General features: G+C 43.2%; 1 protein-coding gene across 1 annotated transcript; it reads right to left on the bottom strand.

The window, feature by feature from the left end:
- Positions 1-593: 593 nt before the first annotated feature.
- SNX5 (sorting nexin 5) lies at positions 594-17237 on the bottom strand. Its single transcript, NM_001006178.2, has 13 exons — positions 17176-17237; positions 8734-8838; positions 8116-8226; positions 7441-7562; positions 7015-7138; positions 6294-6389; positions 5341-5446; positions 5175-5250; positions 4444-4483; positions 4260-4346; positions 2968-3127; positions 2176-2261; positions 594-1176 (listed from the first exon to the last, which is right to left on the bottom strand). The coding sequence occupies exons 1-13, from the start codon at positions 17206-17208 to the stop codon at positions 1129-1131; spliced, it is 1194 nt and encodes a 397-aa protein (NP_001006178.2). The 5' UTR covers positions 17209-17237; the 3' UTR covers positions 594-1128.
- Between the last annotated feature and the right edge of the window lie 4 nt (positions 17238-17241).

Below are 17241 nucleotides of genomic sequence, written 5' to 3'. Positions count from 1 at the left end.
AGTCTGCTTTCAGCACAATTAGAAGTTCAAACAAAAGAAATATGCTCAAATTTCTCTCTTACTCTACAGAAAGCTGTCTCTACAAGGACATGGCTAGCTGACCCATATACTCACATGCCAAATGACATCCACACTGTCATATGGTACTGAACGCCCAGTTGGCCACACAAAGTTTAAAGACTTACAGCTTACACAGAAGATTGACAAGGGCTGTGCTTGCAGCAGCCTTGAAGTTTCAAACAGCCTCCTGGTGCTAGCAGGGGTCAAGATCAATAAAACACAAATGAAGTGCTGTAAAGCAGTTTGAAGGAGTCCAAGTCATCCAGACCTAACAATGGTTTAAGAAAGGTTTGGTTTCCTTGGTGTAGCATATAGCAACCAACAGTTTAAGAACGCTTCTCAAGCAGCAGCACAACCTCAACTCCCCATATTTCACATCAACATCCATTTCAAAAGCAATCCTATTGAGTCAAATATACATCTCTAGTGCACAGAATGAAAAGCTCCAGGTGATGAGTAATGTGATAATTCTGTACCTGAAGCCCCAGTATGTCACTTAGATCCCACACAAAGTCTTGCCATAGAGTAACAGCTTGTTTTGTCAGATATCTTTATTTGCTGTATCACCCAAGTGTACAAATACTGAATGTAGCTATACAAATTCAAAATATATTGTAGTAGAAATCCATCTGGGAAATGGAATGTTAAAGATATTTGCTTTATAAAATTTCTACGCATAAGTCATTCCCACTTGCAAGTTTCAAATATATCAGGTCTGTGACAACAGATTGCTTTGTGATCCTGCAAAACAGGAATTCTTCTCCAAAAACATTTTCTGCTGGATGAAGAACCCGTCAACAGCAAATGAATTTTTTTTTCCCCAACATTTGACTCATTTTGAGTTATCAGTCAACAGGATGTTAGCTACATCCAGACAACTCATACGCAATTCTGCTCTCATTTATACCAAGAAAGTCAATACATCACTATCAACATATTTAAGTATTAGTCAAATAATCCCAGTGACAATATTTATTTTAAGCTTATGAAATCGAGCCAATAAGTTACCCCAGCCATTGAGTGCAATTGATTTTTTTTAATTCCTTCACATTTTCAGAATAAGGCTCCTTAGTTCTTGAACAAGTCAATACAGCTTTGCAGGAGAGAGACGTTATTCTGGAAAGGAAGACAATTAATTTCAGGTGAGTCGGACTGATTGTTTAAATCAAGCTTTCAACAATGAAGAAGCTTTCAAGATGTCAGGTCCATCCCCAGATTTTGTAGCTTGTGACAGTAATTAAGAGACTGTACTGCAGAAACAAGTATTCAAGCACTGTCAAAAACAGTCAGCAGTCTGCTCCTCTCTGTAAACCTGCAACTGTGACCTTGTCTGTGGGAAGGAGGAAAAGGACAGGAGACTAGGAATTTTTTTTATATATATTTTTTTTTTAAGTGGGCCAAACAGAGCCTTTCTTATATTTAATTTAAGTACAGCACTGAAGAAGCTACCCATAATGAAGCCTAAGGCAATCAGGGAATGGAAAATTAGACTCTTTAGACTTCCCACAAGAGGCTAGAGTTGCTTCTTCAGGCTTCCCACTTAGTTCTCTAAATTAGCAGGCCCTACAACTAGTATATGCATTCTTACATTAAGATTACAGCACGCAACTTGGCCTCCCCATCTTACATCGAGTTTCCACAGCACAGAGCCTCCCCTCACAAAACCAAATGAGAAGAGTGGACAGCTAGATCGCAAGCTGCACAGTGTGCCCACACCTCTTAGTAACGCATCGGTAGCTGCCCACTATCAGGCATATTCAGGAGGGACCAAATCCCACAGATGAATTGGCTTCACAGGAAGTTTAAATGAAAGGGTAGCACGCTACACACTAAGCTGAGAATTCTTACTCACAGGACAACAGGCCAGTGTCCTAGGAGTGACAGGCTGAAAACATCTGTCCCATACAGACAGTCTGAGCCTGCTAGCACTTGTTCACTGTATATACAAATACCTACAGACTTGCAATTCCTCTTTCTCCTCTTCTCGAGATCTCAGCTAAAGAACCTGACTGTTCTATTTTACAACCACTAGTCTTAAAAGGAAATCCAGCAAGTCATAAGTTGCACATTATTCACTTCTCTCAAGCTACCTCTGTTAAATTCTAAAGAACACACCTTTGCATGCTTTATTTCCAGTTCTGCCATTTCAATTAGGTTTTTGCGGAAGGCTGTTATTCTCTTCTGTTTGAAGCTTATCAATTCTGTAGGAAAAAGCATAAGCACAGATGAGACAGATGTACAAAGTAGTGACTGAAGTTTCAGTATTGTCCCTTGTGTTTCATATTGTGCAACTCTAGTACAGCATTCAACCACAAAGATTTAAGAACAAAGTCTTGCTGTTTCTAGCCAGAAGATGCATTGAATCACATAATATTGCTATCTTAGACAAGTTGCCTGTCTGCTTTAAAACAGAAGGATTTTGTAGGAAAACAACATGAATAAAGTAGTGAGCCACATAAGCTCTGGGAGAGGCCAGAGCATTTGGAGACTGGGAATAGGAAGGAAGTTGTGTGCAACATGAAGGTACGTTTCTTTTTAATGCTGGCCAAAAGCATACAACTAAGAAGCAGCATTTGAGATTTGGTATCAGGCACAGCAGCACCAGGACAGAGAAAAAACCTGTTTGCACAGTTGTGATGTGGAAGCTAAGAACAAGAGTTCAGTCTAGAAAGCAAATGAGGGCTTATACTTAAGGTTGGTTCAGTACTGACATTGCTCAGCTTCAGCCAATCATTCCTCAGAAGATAGAGTTGCACAAGTTTTTACATGCATTTACATAGTCCCTAGCAGTTTCAGACTACTTGCTACAGGAAAGTGTTCAGAAGACCACAGCTGTTCAAGGTCACATTGAAACCACAACTGCATTAAAATCCCCCTTGAGGATAAGCACAGCAAAGTCTTTTTCACCTTGTTTTGCAGATTCTGAGATCTTTTCAAACTTCTGGTAGCAATCCTGTTGATGTGCCTCAGCCAGGTTGACATCCTTGCTCTTTAGCCTGGCTTTGTCTAGAGCTTTGTTGGAATTTTCATAACCAACAAGAGCCCTTGCACGTCTATACAGAAGATCCTGAAAGCAGACAAGAATAATGTGTGGAAATCTTCAGAGGACTACAGTCCAAACTGAGTTACAACTACCTTAGCAGGAGGTTTCACTTCTTCCAGCACTAGATTATGCTTTTTCTAACAAATTGTTCTAACATTCTTTACTCTTAGCAAAGCAGTAGAAGTGTTTCACCAGTACAGTACCACATGCACAAGACAGTGACATGTCTTAACCAAGGAAGTTTGAGGGCTATTTTAGTCATAATTACTCCCTTTAGAACAGCTTCATCCTTCTGTAAGGTGGGCCTCCCCACCAAGTAGTAATAACACTACCTGTTGGAAGTCCAGACTCCAGTAGCTGTCACATGTTTACCACATACCCATGTGAAAGGGCTCTGGTCTTTGGGATTTACTTAAGGATTTTTTTAATTTGTCATCAGCATTTTTAATGGCTTATAAACACTGGAAATATCAGAATACTGGAAACTGAAACTCAATTGGCTCTAACTCACAACAATCCATTGAGTTGTGGCCAAAGAAGGCCAACTGTATCCTAAGGTACATTAAAAAAGAACACGGCCAGCAAATGGAAGGAGGTTCTCCCTCTCCCCCCCACTCTATCCTAGGTGAGGACACACTGAAGTACTGTGTCCAAGTCTGGGGTTCCCAGTTCAAAAAAGTCAGGGATCTCCTAGGAATCCAGTGGAGGGTGACAAAGACAATTAAGAGCCTGGAGCACCTCCCACAGAGCTTCCTTACAGCGACAGAGCACTGAAACTGGCTGCCTAGAGAGGTTGTGGAGTCTCCTTCTCTGGAGATATTCAAGTCTCATCTGGACACCTACCTGTGCAACACACTATAGAAAACCTGTTTTAGCAGGTAGGTTGGACTCAATCTCTAGACGTTCCTTCCAACTCCTACAATTCTGTGATTCTGAGTTCTTCACCTCTACATGCCAAAGAAACTGACCAGAGGTCTTAACCCTTTTGTAACTGGACTAGACAGCAGTTGCATACATAGTTTCTATATTCTGCTGTCATTCAAAAGTGCCAGGTTTCTTAAGTGAGACAAGGGTCCACCTCCTTATCTTCTCAAAGCACAGAGATAAGAGTCACAATTCCCATAAAAATAAGCTTCAAAAAGAGAACAGTTCTCACCTTAGCAGCATCTATATTGAGCATGTAGTACCTCAACAGTTCAGAGAGCTTTAAGTCTTCATCAGATGAAACTCTACTCTCCACCTTCTGCAGAAGAGATTATAGAATCTGCATGTAACAGGACAGTGTCATCCAGACTTACAGATTTGTGTTATTTTTTTACTTTTCCCAAAGCTTCTCTTACCCTGAGTTTCTCAAAGAGTTCAGCAACTTTCAGCAAGTACCTCAGGGAGGAAAATGCATAAGCATTAGATATAGATGTAGACAAGGGATTCAAAAGATGGTCTAGGTAGAAACATGGACAAAAGGTTTCATGAAAGAGGTGCTGGATTCCTTCTTAACAGATCAGTAGAGTTGAGCAACTGGACACCGTTTAAAGTAACAACAAACAAGTAGCACTAACAATCTTGTAAAGAATTTCCCACTGCTACTGTCCAAGAATGATAGACTACTTTGTTGGGTTTTTTTCAGCTGTGAACTGCATTAACAAGGCTCAGTACATTGTTATCAAGATGAATTTATTTTAAAATGACCAGGCTTCCAGAAGGTGAAAAAAAACTATTTTGGGACTTCAGAGGTTCTAGTGTAAGATGTAAATGTATTTAATACATTAGAATACAGGGGTGTAACTCCTCCTATATTCTGAGTTTGTGACATGAATAAAATTCAAGGCTTCTGTACTGAAGAAGCTTTGAGCAGTACAATTCAGCTCTGCCACACAAGTGGCAAGAGATCAGTTAGGTAAGTAACCAATGCAACTGATATTCTTTCCTCTGATGCACCTGGTGGAAAAAGTTTCAATGCCATTTGAGTTTCTTGAATTGCACACAAATTAGCTATGACTCACTCCCCTGGATTTTCTGAAAACTTAGAATACCTAGACTCAGAATGTTATGAGCAATTAGCATTGCTTACTTTTTGATAACTGTAGGTTCTTCTGATGCCAGGCTGTTCAAGCAAGCTGAAGTATAAATATAGTCATCTGCAATATCTGCAAGAACAAGAGAAGGTTTTCAGGCTACAGAAATCACTAAGTCCAGTGAGACTGCAGGTCTTTAGAAAGGTCTTTGAAAAGATTCACTTTTACGAGATCTTGTCATCTTATCTGCTTTTGCACATGCATCCTTGATTCTGTTGTGGTAGTTTACAAGAAAAGTCTTCTCTTGCTCAAAAAAGTCATCTACTTCCTGAAAGAGAGTATAACCTGTTAAGTTACTTTACCACAGAGCACAGGCACTTTTCTATTTAAGGAAGAGTCTAAACAAACACCATTAGCCATCTGAGTGTTATGCCTGTCAATCTCTATTGAAAAGTAGAGTTCAAGAAAAGACCCAGAGAATTTCTAAATATTTGGTAAGGTTTTTTTTTTTTTTTAAACATGTTGAAGCAAAGATGGATTTGACACACAACTACTCAGCGCTGCAGGCTGTCTGAAGTAACCAGAGAGCCCTCAAGGCTAACAGCTGTTGAAATTTCATTTCCCAGGCATTTAACAGCACAGTAGCTGAATATTAAGCAGTGTACAAGCTTATTTCAAATCCATACAACACATACGTACTGTAATACCAGCTTCATGGTGTTTAGGATAGCAAGTCTATTAGAAAGAGCTACCATGGCAACAAGGTAGAAAAGCTGAAGTTGAACCACTAACAGAAGTCTCTGATATTTGATTTTAACCAGTGGAAGCAGAAACGATAACTTACATTTATTCAGACCTCTGACGTAGACAAAAGCATGTTTGCTGAAGGTGAGATTCCCCCCTTCCCCAATAGGATCAGGTGTTAGGGCAACTCTTGCACGTAAGGTTCTTGAAATACACTCAAGTTTTTAGCAGTGTATACACTCAGTGGTTTTTTTTGTTTTGTTTTTTAATAAAGTCAAAAGGCTACTCAGCACACCTAGGGACAGCAGTAAGGTTTGCAGTAGTAACTCTATGCCTCACATACATTAAGCCTAAAGCAGATAACTAATGTCCCTTAAGAAATAAGAAGCAGTCAAGAATAAAGCAAATAGGAGGTAAACCAACTACCTTACCTTGACTCCAGACAAGAGGATTTCATCTGCACTCTTTACCACACTTTTCAGAAGGAAACCAAGCATCTCTTTAGTGTTTTTCCTCCGAACACTCAGCTAGAAGAGAGGCCAAGACAGCTTCAAACTAATCCAGGATGGATGCAGGGAGAAGATGACTACTTTAATATTTACCAAAAAATAACATCACTTATGTCTAACATATGACAGAGCAGCCTGATTTGCAAGCTCTCCTTAACAACCCTGTAAGTTCTATAAAAGACAGTACAGGTAACAAATAGGTTTACTAGAAGTTCAACTGCTCCACGACACAGATTTTTCTCATTCCCAGGAACAGCTCAGCTTCTCCCTAGGTAACATCGATCAGCATCCACCACTTATGAGGTACAAAACAGATACAGTACTAACTTCAGCACACCAATATTCTTCATTTTAAAGGACCATGAAAGAGACAGCAGAAACACAGCTGCACAATACTTGTTCCTAAGATCCAAGGACACATCAAGCCGGCTTCCTAACTTGAATACAGTTAAGAAATGCTGAGATCTGCAGCAAAGTGACCTAAAGACAGGTCTTTATCTTTTAATCATTTTACAAAATTACTACTGGCAACATCTTGCTGACACTGTGTATGTAGATTTATATAACATTCTAACCTAACCACACAGAAGAGTGGCAGAACTTGTAACACCCTGCCTCACATGTTAAGTAGAAAGTGTCTTACATCCTGGTCATACTCCAAGAAAACACAAAAATTGTGATCTTTGCTGAGCACAGGGTGAGAAGAAATCCGTTGAAGGAAGATTTCATGTGATGACACAGTCTTCTTGAAGACAGCGAGGTATTCACTGAAAGAAAAAAAAAAAAGACTGAGATCCATCTGCAACTTCATTGTACAAAGAATTGCTTCAAGCTTTCCAGTAAAAATATTCAGTGTGCCCCTGAGATAGCCAGCTAGCAATTGAGAAGCTACTTTCAGTCTCTAACTAGGAATTTTTCCAGTTTGAGAGAAGCTTTATCAACTCCCTAATTCCAGGATTTCACAGAATATCAGGCAGCAGCACTTTCAATATCAGTTACCAATAAATATATTGCTCTCCCAGAAGGCTTCTTTACATTTAGCCTTTAGCAGCAGACTCATTCTACTTACGCTTCAAGCTCTTGCTTCATTTTGGCAAACTCCTCTTTAGTCATAGATACTTCTCCTTCCCCTAGTTTCTGCATCTTCTCTCTGGGACCATCAAAGTCAGGCTTTGAAGGGGCTGGAGGTATCTAGGAAAGGAATAATTGGTTAGGGATAGATGGTAACAAGCTTTACAAAGTTACTTCTAGCAATCTGTAGAAGGTGGTCTTTTTGCATGGTCATGTCAAGCCAGCAAGGCTCTGCAACCAGGAAGCTTAGATGACTCAGTCTCTGATTGCCCCTCCAGCTCTGTGCTACTCCTGCACTTTGAAGCTAACCAAGAAAAAAAATACCTCTACTATCCACTCCACAGACAGCTGCCTGCTGTGGCAGTTGAATAATCCTAAAACAAGACAGACTACTTAATAGATCAGTCTACTGCATCACCTTCAGGCAGATATTAGTCCCACTGCGGTGTTGGAAACTGAGGCCTGGGGCTGTTTTGCTGCTCCCAGTCAATCCATAGGGAACATTAACACTAGAGCTGTACCACTCAAGTAGCTAAAGCAGAAGAAAGCATAAGGAATACCCATGTCATGAAACACTAACAGCAATGGTAAAACAGACTTCATATCTTTACTGATTTCCACATTAAATTAACACAGCATTTTGTTTATAATCACATTTTCAGGAACTACTTACAATGAGTCCTGCATACTCCTCAGTTTCACTGAGTGTGTCATGCAGCCACACAAAATCTTCATGCTGCCTTGTAACTGAAAACTCAGGACTTTGAAAAGCTGGCAGTGTAGTCTGGAAGAGAAGATAAGGAAGCCCCACTGTTTTGTAAATGAGTGCTTTTACAAACAGTTCTTCTATTTTCAAAGGAAGCTATTTTGCCTAGTAAGAGCCTCGCCTATTCCCTTTTAGCTGAGCTGGCACTCAAATGAGAGCCTTACTAAGGATGTTATTTGAAGAAAAGGCACTGCTGTAGAACAGCATTAATACAGTTTATTCTGTGGCATCTCACAGTAGCTGCCTTCTCCCCAGCCCCCCAGCCTTCCTAGTCTCAAGCTACTTTTGTTTTTTTAAAGTAAAGCCAACCTAGTGTACCAGTTGCCTTGTCTCTAAAGGGAGTGTTCAAGTCTTAAGAAGTGTAAAAGTTTGTCTTCATACCCTCAGGCCACCTTTAAGTAGAAAAGCTCCATTTAATTAGATTTTCCTCATTGCCAAACCCATCTTTGCAGGTATGCTCATTACAAATACATAGATTACTTGCATCATATCTACAAAGAGCACTTTCTAGCCCTGTTATCTTACCTTAGTATGTACAGTGAACTTCACTCTGTCCTTTTCACTCAGAGCATCAGGTATATCAATTTGAAGAGAAGGATCAACATTCAGGTCTACAGATACAGACCTCAGCTGCAACAGAATTCACAAAGCAAGCTCTGGTCAAGCATCAAGTAGGCTTAGTGAAGCAAAATTGGTCATCAGCATTGTCAACAAGAACCACGTTGCAGCAAGGAGCAGTACACACAGAGGTCTAACAGCCTCAAAGCAACCCTCTCTTCCAAGTGCATAAAATAAGAGCGTTACTTAAAAGCCCACAGACCCAATTGTTAGGGAACGCACTAAAGGTATTAGTGAAGTATTCCTAGAAAGAAGCATCTTCCCTCCAGCACTTCTCCAGCTTATTTACTTAAGCACATCAAGCCAAAGTCTGTTAAATTATTTTGAAGGGAGTAACAACATTAATAGTTCTCCTCATTCTGTACCTCCACAGTATATGGAAGAACAGCTCTTAAGAGCCTAGCCTTGTGATCTGTGCCTTATCTTTACATCAGACAGCCACTCCGGTCTGGCACAAGAATTAAGTGATTTTTATCCACCATAAAGGGCAACCCATAGACAGAAACTGGGTGCTTCCTCCTCAGGCTAAGATTGGTCAGTGCTGCCACTCTGATCTCCCAAGACTACTGCACATGAACTTCCACAATGGCATTTCCACTAACTGTTCTAACAGCTGTGAATGTTTCTTTGTCCCCAGGGGAAAAAATGGAGCAGATATGTAAAGCCTCCTTAGACTCCCATGAGCGTAAGATCCAAGTGTTTGCCAGAAACAGAACCAGAACCCAAGAATACTGGAGTACTAGCACTGCCTCTGTATAACCTTATTTTCAAAGTATCTGGCATCTAGTTAATAGCTGCTGGAATGCACCCATGCTGTTTAAAGAAAGCCCCCACGAGCAAGAATGAGAACTAGTTTCAGAAATACCTGAACTTCGCTTTATGAAAGCTATTTATACCTGTAACTACAAGTCTCTACCTCTCCTGAATTCAAACCTTATTTTTCCTAGACAGAATCTCTGCCTGGCAACATTTTAGTGCTATTCGCTTCTACTTGGAGCACCTATGAAGAGGTTTCCGAGCATGCTATGTGGATGTGCTCCAAATAAACCTTTTACAGGAGATCGCAGAGCATATCAGGTTCAACAAAACTAGACTTGCCCTCTCACTGACTCAGACAGGGGCTTTAAACAGATCCAGTGCCTTCCTTAGCAGGAGACACTTCTTTCCAACAGCTTAAGTCCAGAATATAATTTCAACTATGCTTATTTTTTCCTAGAGCAATGGAGTAGCCTTCTCAGTCAAGGATGTAAGTGGTGAAGGAGCTCTGAGCTCCACAAGTCACAGCCCTGCAGATATTTCTTATGAGGACAATGCTTTTGGACTCATAGCAGATGAGGCTGTGGCAATCATCACTATGCTCTGGAATACCAGGGAAGTGGCCAGGTTATGCTGAACTTTACTGCTTTAGAGCACAAGCATTAGTCAGTCATTTTCTCCCACTTGTTTATGAATTAAGCTTCCTTCAACTAGTTGTACTACACTGCTTGTACCTAAATGTTCAGGGCAAACAGCCTCAGACAGCCACACGACCTCAGCAGGAAGCAAAGGATTTTAGGCATATCCAGCATAGATATCTGATGATTATTGATACATGCATCCAGTTCCTACATCTTGATATCTAGGTATCAAGAAATACAAGCTATTTGCCACAAGAACACAAGTTACTGCCAATTTCAGACATCTATTCTAGAAGCCAGCAATAGCCCCTGCCTACATTATGGTGGTTCTTGCATTACAAATCTTGTCTCATCCGAGGCTCTTCCCCCAGCACTGCAGTCTAACAAATCATTCTTATTTCCTGCGTAAGGGAGAAACTGCTGATGAAGGTCACAACACAGGACGTTTGCTGAAGAGCAACTGTCAGAGCCAGGCCAAATCCCGAAGCTATCCTTTAGATATTATTTTGAATGCATTACCAGGAAAGAAAGCTCAAGAGCTAGGCTGAGGCAATGCCATTTCACCAACCTGCAGCATACTGGCTAACAGAAGCCATGAGCCTGCACATACCACCTGCTAATCACAAGATCCAGCACCAAACCCACAAGGAAATAGCACTAGACAGCATCTGAGCAAGGCCATCATACTACAGATTGCTTGAATGCTGCTTTAAGCTTCTGTGTAAAGCTGCATAAGAACTGATGAGAAGTTGTCCTTTTTAATGTGGAAGCTTCGCTTCCAAGAGATCTGGAAACCTCCCTCCCCCTTGCCAGGCCATCTGTGAACTCCAGACCTGGCAGACAGCAAGTCTCCCCACTAGCCCACAGAGGACACACCTGCCAGGCTGGCATGCATCTGCCCCTAGCCAGACTGCTGCTGGCTAGACTCCAGCTATCACTAACAGTTACTGTTAGCAAATATGCTCAGGCCCCCACACCTAGGGGAGAGATACCCCAGACACTGTGCTTACAGTGCACATCCTGTAAGGGCAGTCCCAACAGCCCAGACACTGCTTAGCTCTGAATGTATGAGACTCCCAGCACCACGGGGACCCCAGCCAGAGTAAGGCTGCTCATCACATTGCCCTGCATGCACACAGCCCTCCCTAGTAAGGCACAGATGAAGCAGCACAACACAGAGGTGTGGTTCAGATGTCACCAACAGCAGCCACACCACTCCACTCAAGCACTAGAGGAAGGCTAGGTAGAAGCCACCATTCAGGGAATAGTTTCATAGTGAACAGAGCTTGCAGTTTGTTGCCATCTGAATGAAAGGCAACTTTCAGCATTTCCCAGCTACTATAATGCCAGATAACACCAGCAGCCAAAGCAGTGAGATGCAGCCCCTCTTACTGTGTTTTGCATCCTGCTTACTTATCTACACTGTCCAAACAGGATCAGCAGAGCTAACAATACAAACTGCTGAGTCTGTGAAAAGTATGATAAGCTAAAGGAAACTGCCTCCTCTCAGCTAAACTACAGGAAAGGTTACACAAACCAGCCAGTCCTGAATTTGGGAGCTTTCTTATTCAGTGTCACAGAGGAAGTAAACTGTGATTAGATGCTGTCCTCAGCTCTCCATGCCTAGCAGTTGCCTGCACAGGAGGTAGGGATGAATGTATGGATGTAAGACGGTACTGTTTTGTCAGATTACAACATTTTGGCAAGAACATGCAACCAACAGCTTCAGAACTCCCCAGTAATGCTACTTAAGTGAGCTTAGTACCCCGGCAGGGCCTCATTTACAAAGAGCAACTGGGAGTCATCAGCAGTGCGCCTCAGAGCAGTACATACAGACACATGGCCCATAACAGGAGGGTCCAAAAACCAGAACAATAATCAACAACTACTTGCTGAAAAAGCCTTGCACCTTCTCCTGCCCTAAACATCTGCTGTAAACACATGATGGACCTAGCCTATGCATAAAGACCACTGCAGGCTGTGATCAAACATCAAGCATTTCATCGTTGGAGAGTAGCAGAGGATTATCAGCTCTATCTGGAGCCTTAGCATCAGGTCTTTCAGCAATATGAAACCAAGGATAGAAAGCCACCGGTCTATTCTAGCCCTGTGAAGGTCACTGTGGCTCCTAACTCCAGGCCAGAGACCTTTCAGATTACACAATCATGGCAGAAAGGGTGACACTACAAAGAGAGCATTCACACAGCCCAGCTTTGTGCAGAGCACTGTTTCCCTATGGCATTTCTCCGCTGAACTGGAATCAAGGAGCTCTTCCCCCCCACCTCCTCCTCCATCCCTCCCAAACTTATCAGCTCTACAAGGCACTAACCTAGTGAGCACCCAGAGCAGATACTCTACGCTAACTCTCAACACAATCACCCGCCCTGGCAGCACCAGCAGTTCATCTTTCAGGATATGTTTGCTGTCACTCCTCTTACACCCATCCCATAAACAACAATGAGAAAAAACTTGCTTACAGTCAGAGGCAGGCTGTGCAGAGCCTTCTCTCATCTCCAGGCCCCAAGGCTTGTTCCTTAACCATATCAGGCACCCAGACTGAGGTCTTCCTGGGAAGCCACCCTAGTTGAGCTCCCCAGCCTGCTAACAGCTCTTCTCCATCAGCTCATCATTTCATAGCTATGACATGATTGCTTCCTCCCTACAATGAGCAGAACCAAGGTTCCCCATCCCAGCAACCAGAATCTAGTCTGTGCTCCCTCACATCCTCAGTGCCAGGGGGATACAACCAGAGCTCAGCAGCTGGGGAGAGCTTGCCTCACTTACAGCAGAGAGGTGCTAAGGATGGTAGCTCCTGGAGCAGCACAGCAGGGAAGCAGCTGAATTGGGTTGGAAGCCTGAATACTCCAACTAGCAGGGCACAGCATCCCTACTTTCACCTCTCATTTCCCTTCCTCAGAAAGATTTTAAGAAGTTTATGGTTTGCAGCAACCACAGAAACTTTTACAGTACTGATGCCTTCAGCTTCTCATGACTCTTCACCAACTTGTACTGGGACCCTCAGGACTTCATGCAGAGTCAAGAAAACCTGATCCCTGTTCAGTAAAGATATCATCCACCAGAACTCCTACTTAACTTGACTTGGCAATTAGAGCAGGACATCACACAGAGCTCTCCAGAAAAACAGATAATCATCACATTGATGGCTTCAAGCTTCAGTACACAAATACTATGGTACTAATGAGAACACTATGATAAATCACCCAATCTCGACACTAAAGAGAAAAGATAGCAGGGAGAATATTACTGACCAATCCAGGCAGAATTTTACAGCAGTTTTTCTATTGCTTAGAGAAGAAAGTTGGACCACCTAAGTACAATCCAGTGCTAATCATCACCTACTCGAGTTTCGACTTGACAAACAAGTTCTGATCAAGCCTCACTCAGCACAAGCACATCTTCATGCTTGCAGGCTCCCAGTGGAAGGAAACATCCCCAGCTACAGAAGCTGCCTGGTTCTGGCAAGTGTCCCAAGCTGCAGCTCTTAGAATCCCATTCTTTGCAATTTAGCACCAGTTTTGCTGAAGTGACTCTGTCACTTCTCCATTCTAACAAAAGAATCTGCCAGCGCAAGCAACTGCATACAACATTTGACTGTTAGTGAAATAAGAACTCATATTCATTCTCAACATCAGATTAATCCATGGGTTTCCAACATAACTTGGCTTCCAGAAGGAATAAGTAACACTTCAACAAGAGTTTACACTTCACAGAACCTTCTACCAATCGTCAGCTGCAGCCAGCTCCCTCCTTGCTGATCACCTCCTTGTTGTCAACCTGCAGCCACAGATGCATCACAAGTAATTACATCTGCCACTACCCAACAGCCACTTTTTTTTTTATTAATAGAGTAGTTTAGTTAAACCAGTTTAAGTGCTCTCTTGAGGCCACTAGAAGATCATGACATTTTCTGTCAGTTCCTATAGAGCTTTCAGTTACAGAGTACCTTGTTTCAACACCCAGGAGTCAACCAGCAGCCCTTCCAAGTAACTGGCCAGCACACATGAAGTATTACTTCCTAGAATTGCATTTCAGTCATATTCAGCACCAGTAGCTTAAGATTCCCCTTACTCAAGATACTAAAAACATGTCTGAAAGTGCACTGCATGCATGAAGCAAAGAGCCAACGCAGTAGATGAGAAGCTTTGATTTCGCAGCCTTTGGGACAGAACTGCTATTATTTCTCTGGCATTTAGTTGAAATAGTCCTGAAGTTGTCCACGTTACACATAACCAGGAAAACTGAAGCAGGCTTCTTGTATGCAGTCTTCACATTGCTACTTACACTACAGAAAACTCCCAGAACTGTGATTTTTTTTGTACCATACATCTCCAAGTGGGGCAATTATTTGATTATTTCCTCTTAATATTTATTCTAAGCAAAGCAGCAGCTTAGTTTAGTCCCGGTGAGATGCTATTCCTCACTGAGTGCAGAGCTTTCCAAGCAAGCAGAAAGCAGGCTCTATGGCTAGAGCACCTGTTGCCACTGGCTGTGCAATAAGCTGCCCTGATCACTCTGCTCCCCTGTCAGAGGGATCCCAGATTCACTCTTCTCTTGAGTGGTCAAACAGCCCTCTACAGAGGAAAGGAGTTATTGGAAGGATACCGCCAGCATTCAGGGCTCCCATATTTCAAGCCAAAGCCTCTAGCTCACCTTGCTCCAGCTAGCAGCACATAGGAACTCCCTCCACTCCAGGAGTCAAGCACCAGATTTGGGAACACAGGCCAAATCTACCCTGCCATACCAATTTGCCTGCAGAGCGCAATCTGTGGCAAAGTACTTCCAGTCTGTATTTCATCTGTAATATGACGTATGCCCAGCTCAGATGGAAATTGTGCAACAGAAGCAAGCCCCTAAGCCATACTCAGCATTTCCAAGAACGCTCTGCTGACCTCCCATAGTGAGGCCAGAAACGGTAAAAGGGACACTGCAACACATGCAACCTTCACCTCCCGTGGATCTGAGATTCTGTCATTAGTCCAAGCCACTAGGCCAGCTTTATAGACTCTTATAGACTGGATAGCACGCTATTCCTATTTAGTAACTTTCACCTTGCTAGTAGTTCACCTCCCTACAAAGGGTTTTCTTGCAGATCAAAAGACCTAGTAGGCAACTCCTCCTTTCCAGAGCATCTAGCAGAAGTTGGCTCAAACAGAGAACTGCTGTTCAGAAGTGCTAACAGCAGGTCCCCCTAACATAACATTTCACCTTCCACTGACCATTGTGAAGAAGAGCAGCCACAACGCTCACTCTCACTATTTTGAACACCTAAGCCTGCAGATGAATAATCAAGCATTTGACCAAATTCAGTATATTCACACAAGCTTTGCTTGGCAGTCCCACTGCTTGCTTCACTTTCTAAGTGCCTTTTCCTCTCCATTATACTATCTTTCCCACTGCACTTCCAATCCCCCTTAGCCTACCTACCCTCCCTTCCTCTTCCTATATATCTTGACGCTCTTCTGCTTTACCTACTACTCAGGGTCAGTTTTTAGTTTATAGACACCAACAATTCCTACTCAAGGTTAGCATATAACAATGTTTCCTTCACAGACAAACTTTATCTACTGCCCACATACCTAAACAGGAACAGACAAGATAGCTGCGTTTCTATCTTCACCGCAGCTGCTGGAATCCCAAGGCAGCCTTACTACCTGAACAGCTAGTTAATCTTTGGTCATTTACTGCTGGAGTTTAAAGCTACTTGAACCCTTAGCGGGAACATTTTCCCTTCCCTTCGGTGTTCCTGCCCATTATGTCAGAAAGGCAGACTAATACACAGTTACTCATTGCTGCAAGACAGCTGATGTTTTACCTTCTCACCTGCAGGTTCTGCAGCCTACAAAGGCTTTCACTCACTACTCTCAAGTGACAGATATTTTATTTAATGCTTGTCATTTCATGCATGGTAGAAAGTAGAAGTAGCAGCCGATTCACAATTCAAAGTGAAGAACTAGAAGGCAAGACACTTAAGCTTCTGTCAGTTCAGTAGGTCAAGGTTGTTATAAAAGATTTATGTTTGAGGGAAGCAGATGAAGGGAAGAGATTATTTAACAAAATTGTTCAAGTCAGGTGTATTTTTTACATCTGGAAGGGACCTTAAATTCAATCCAATTCCAACCCCCAGCCATGGGCAGGGCTGCCCCCCCCACACCAGATCAGGCTGCCCAAAGCCCCATTGAACCTGGCCTTGAGCACCTCCAGGGATGGGGCACCCACAGCTCTATGGGCAGCTGTGGCAGAGCCTCACTATCTCTGAGTAAAAAAAAAAATTCCACTTCATATCTAATTTAAGTCTCCCCTCTTTTAGAGGGGCATTGCTAGCCCTTCAAGGCACCTCCCAGGAGGTTGCAGAAGACACTGAGAAGACACCCCTTAAGCAGCACAAACAGCTTGAAGCACAATTCATCTTCCAGTGAGTTCAGTTTAGTCATAATGCAAACTATATTCAGATCCAACATTACAGAGGCCGGCCAGGCAGCTGACCCCTGCTGGAAGGCTGCCTTACCTACCACCCAGGGTGCTGGAGGCAGTTATTAAGGCATGCAGACTAAACCAGGCAGACCACTTGGTAAAAGAGACATCTAAGCACTGCCCGTGCGCACTCGCATTAAACACCTCACGAAGTTCCCGTCTCAGCCTTTAAGCTGCACTTCCTCTGAAACAGCACCCGAACCCAACAATCCGTCCCACACACACTCAGTGCCGAGACCGCAGCACTCGCTCAGGGCTTCGACGTCCCGAAGGAACGCAAAACCAAGCCAGTGCCTGACGCGACAGCCGGAGCAGGAGGGAGGCACAACCCAGTGACAGCTGACAGCCCCTCAGCGCAGGCCACCGCCTGGCACCGCACCTCACAGCGCCGGCAGCCCGGCGGAGCAGGCCCAGTGCAGGGCGGCCCAGCTCCCGACACCGCCCGGCGCTGCCCCCTCACCTTGCTTTGCGCGCCGTCCCGAAGCAGAGCCATATCTCGGTACCGCCAGCCGCCCGCCTACCGCCT

The sequence above is a fragment of the Gallus gallus genome, chromosome 3, assembly GCF_016699485.2.
Source record: "Gallus gallus isolate bGalGal1 chromosome 3, bGalGal1.mat.broiler.GRCg7b, whole genome shotgun sequence".
NCBI lineage: Eukaryota > Metazoa > Chordata > Aves > Galliformes > Phasianidae > Gallus > Gallus gallus.
The sequence above is the reverse complement of the archived record's forward strand: the minus strand, read 5'-3'. Positions and strand labels throughout refer to the sequence as shown.

What these genes read in the sequence shown, in the direction of transcription:
- SNX5 (NM_001006178.2), bottom strand. Translation starts at nt 17,208, where the DNA reads ATGGCTCTGCTTCGGGACGGCGCGCAAAGCAAG. An exon ending in AGGAGTATGCAGGACTCATT is followed by an intron (nt 7,563 to 8,115) that starts GTAAGTAGTTCC and finishes TTCCTTTCCTAG; the next exon opens with ATACCTCCAGCCCCTTCAAA. An exon ending in AACTCTTTGAGAAACTCAGG is followed by an intron (nt 4,347 to 4,443) that starts GTAAGAGAAGCT and finishes TCTCTTCTGCAG; the next exon opens with AAGGTGGAGAGTAGAGTTTC.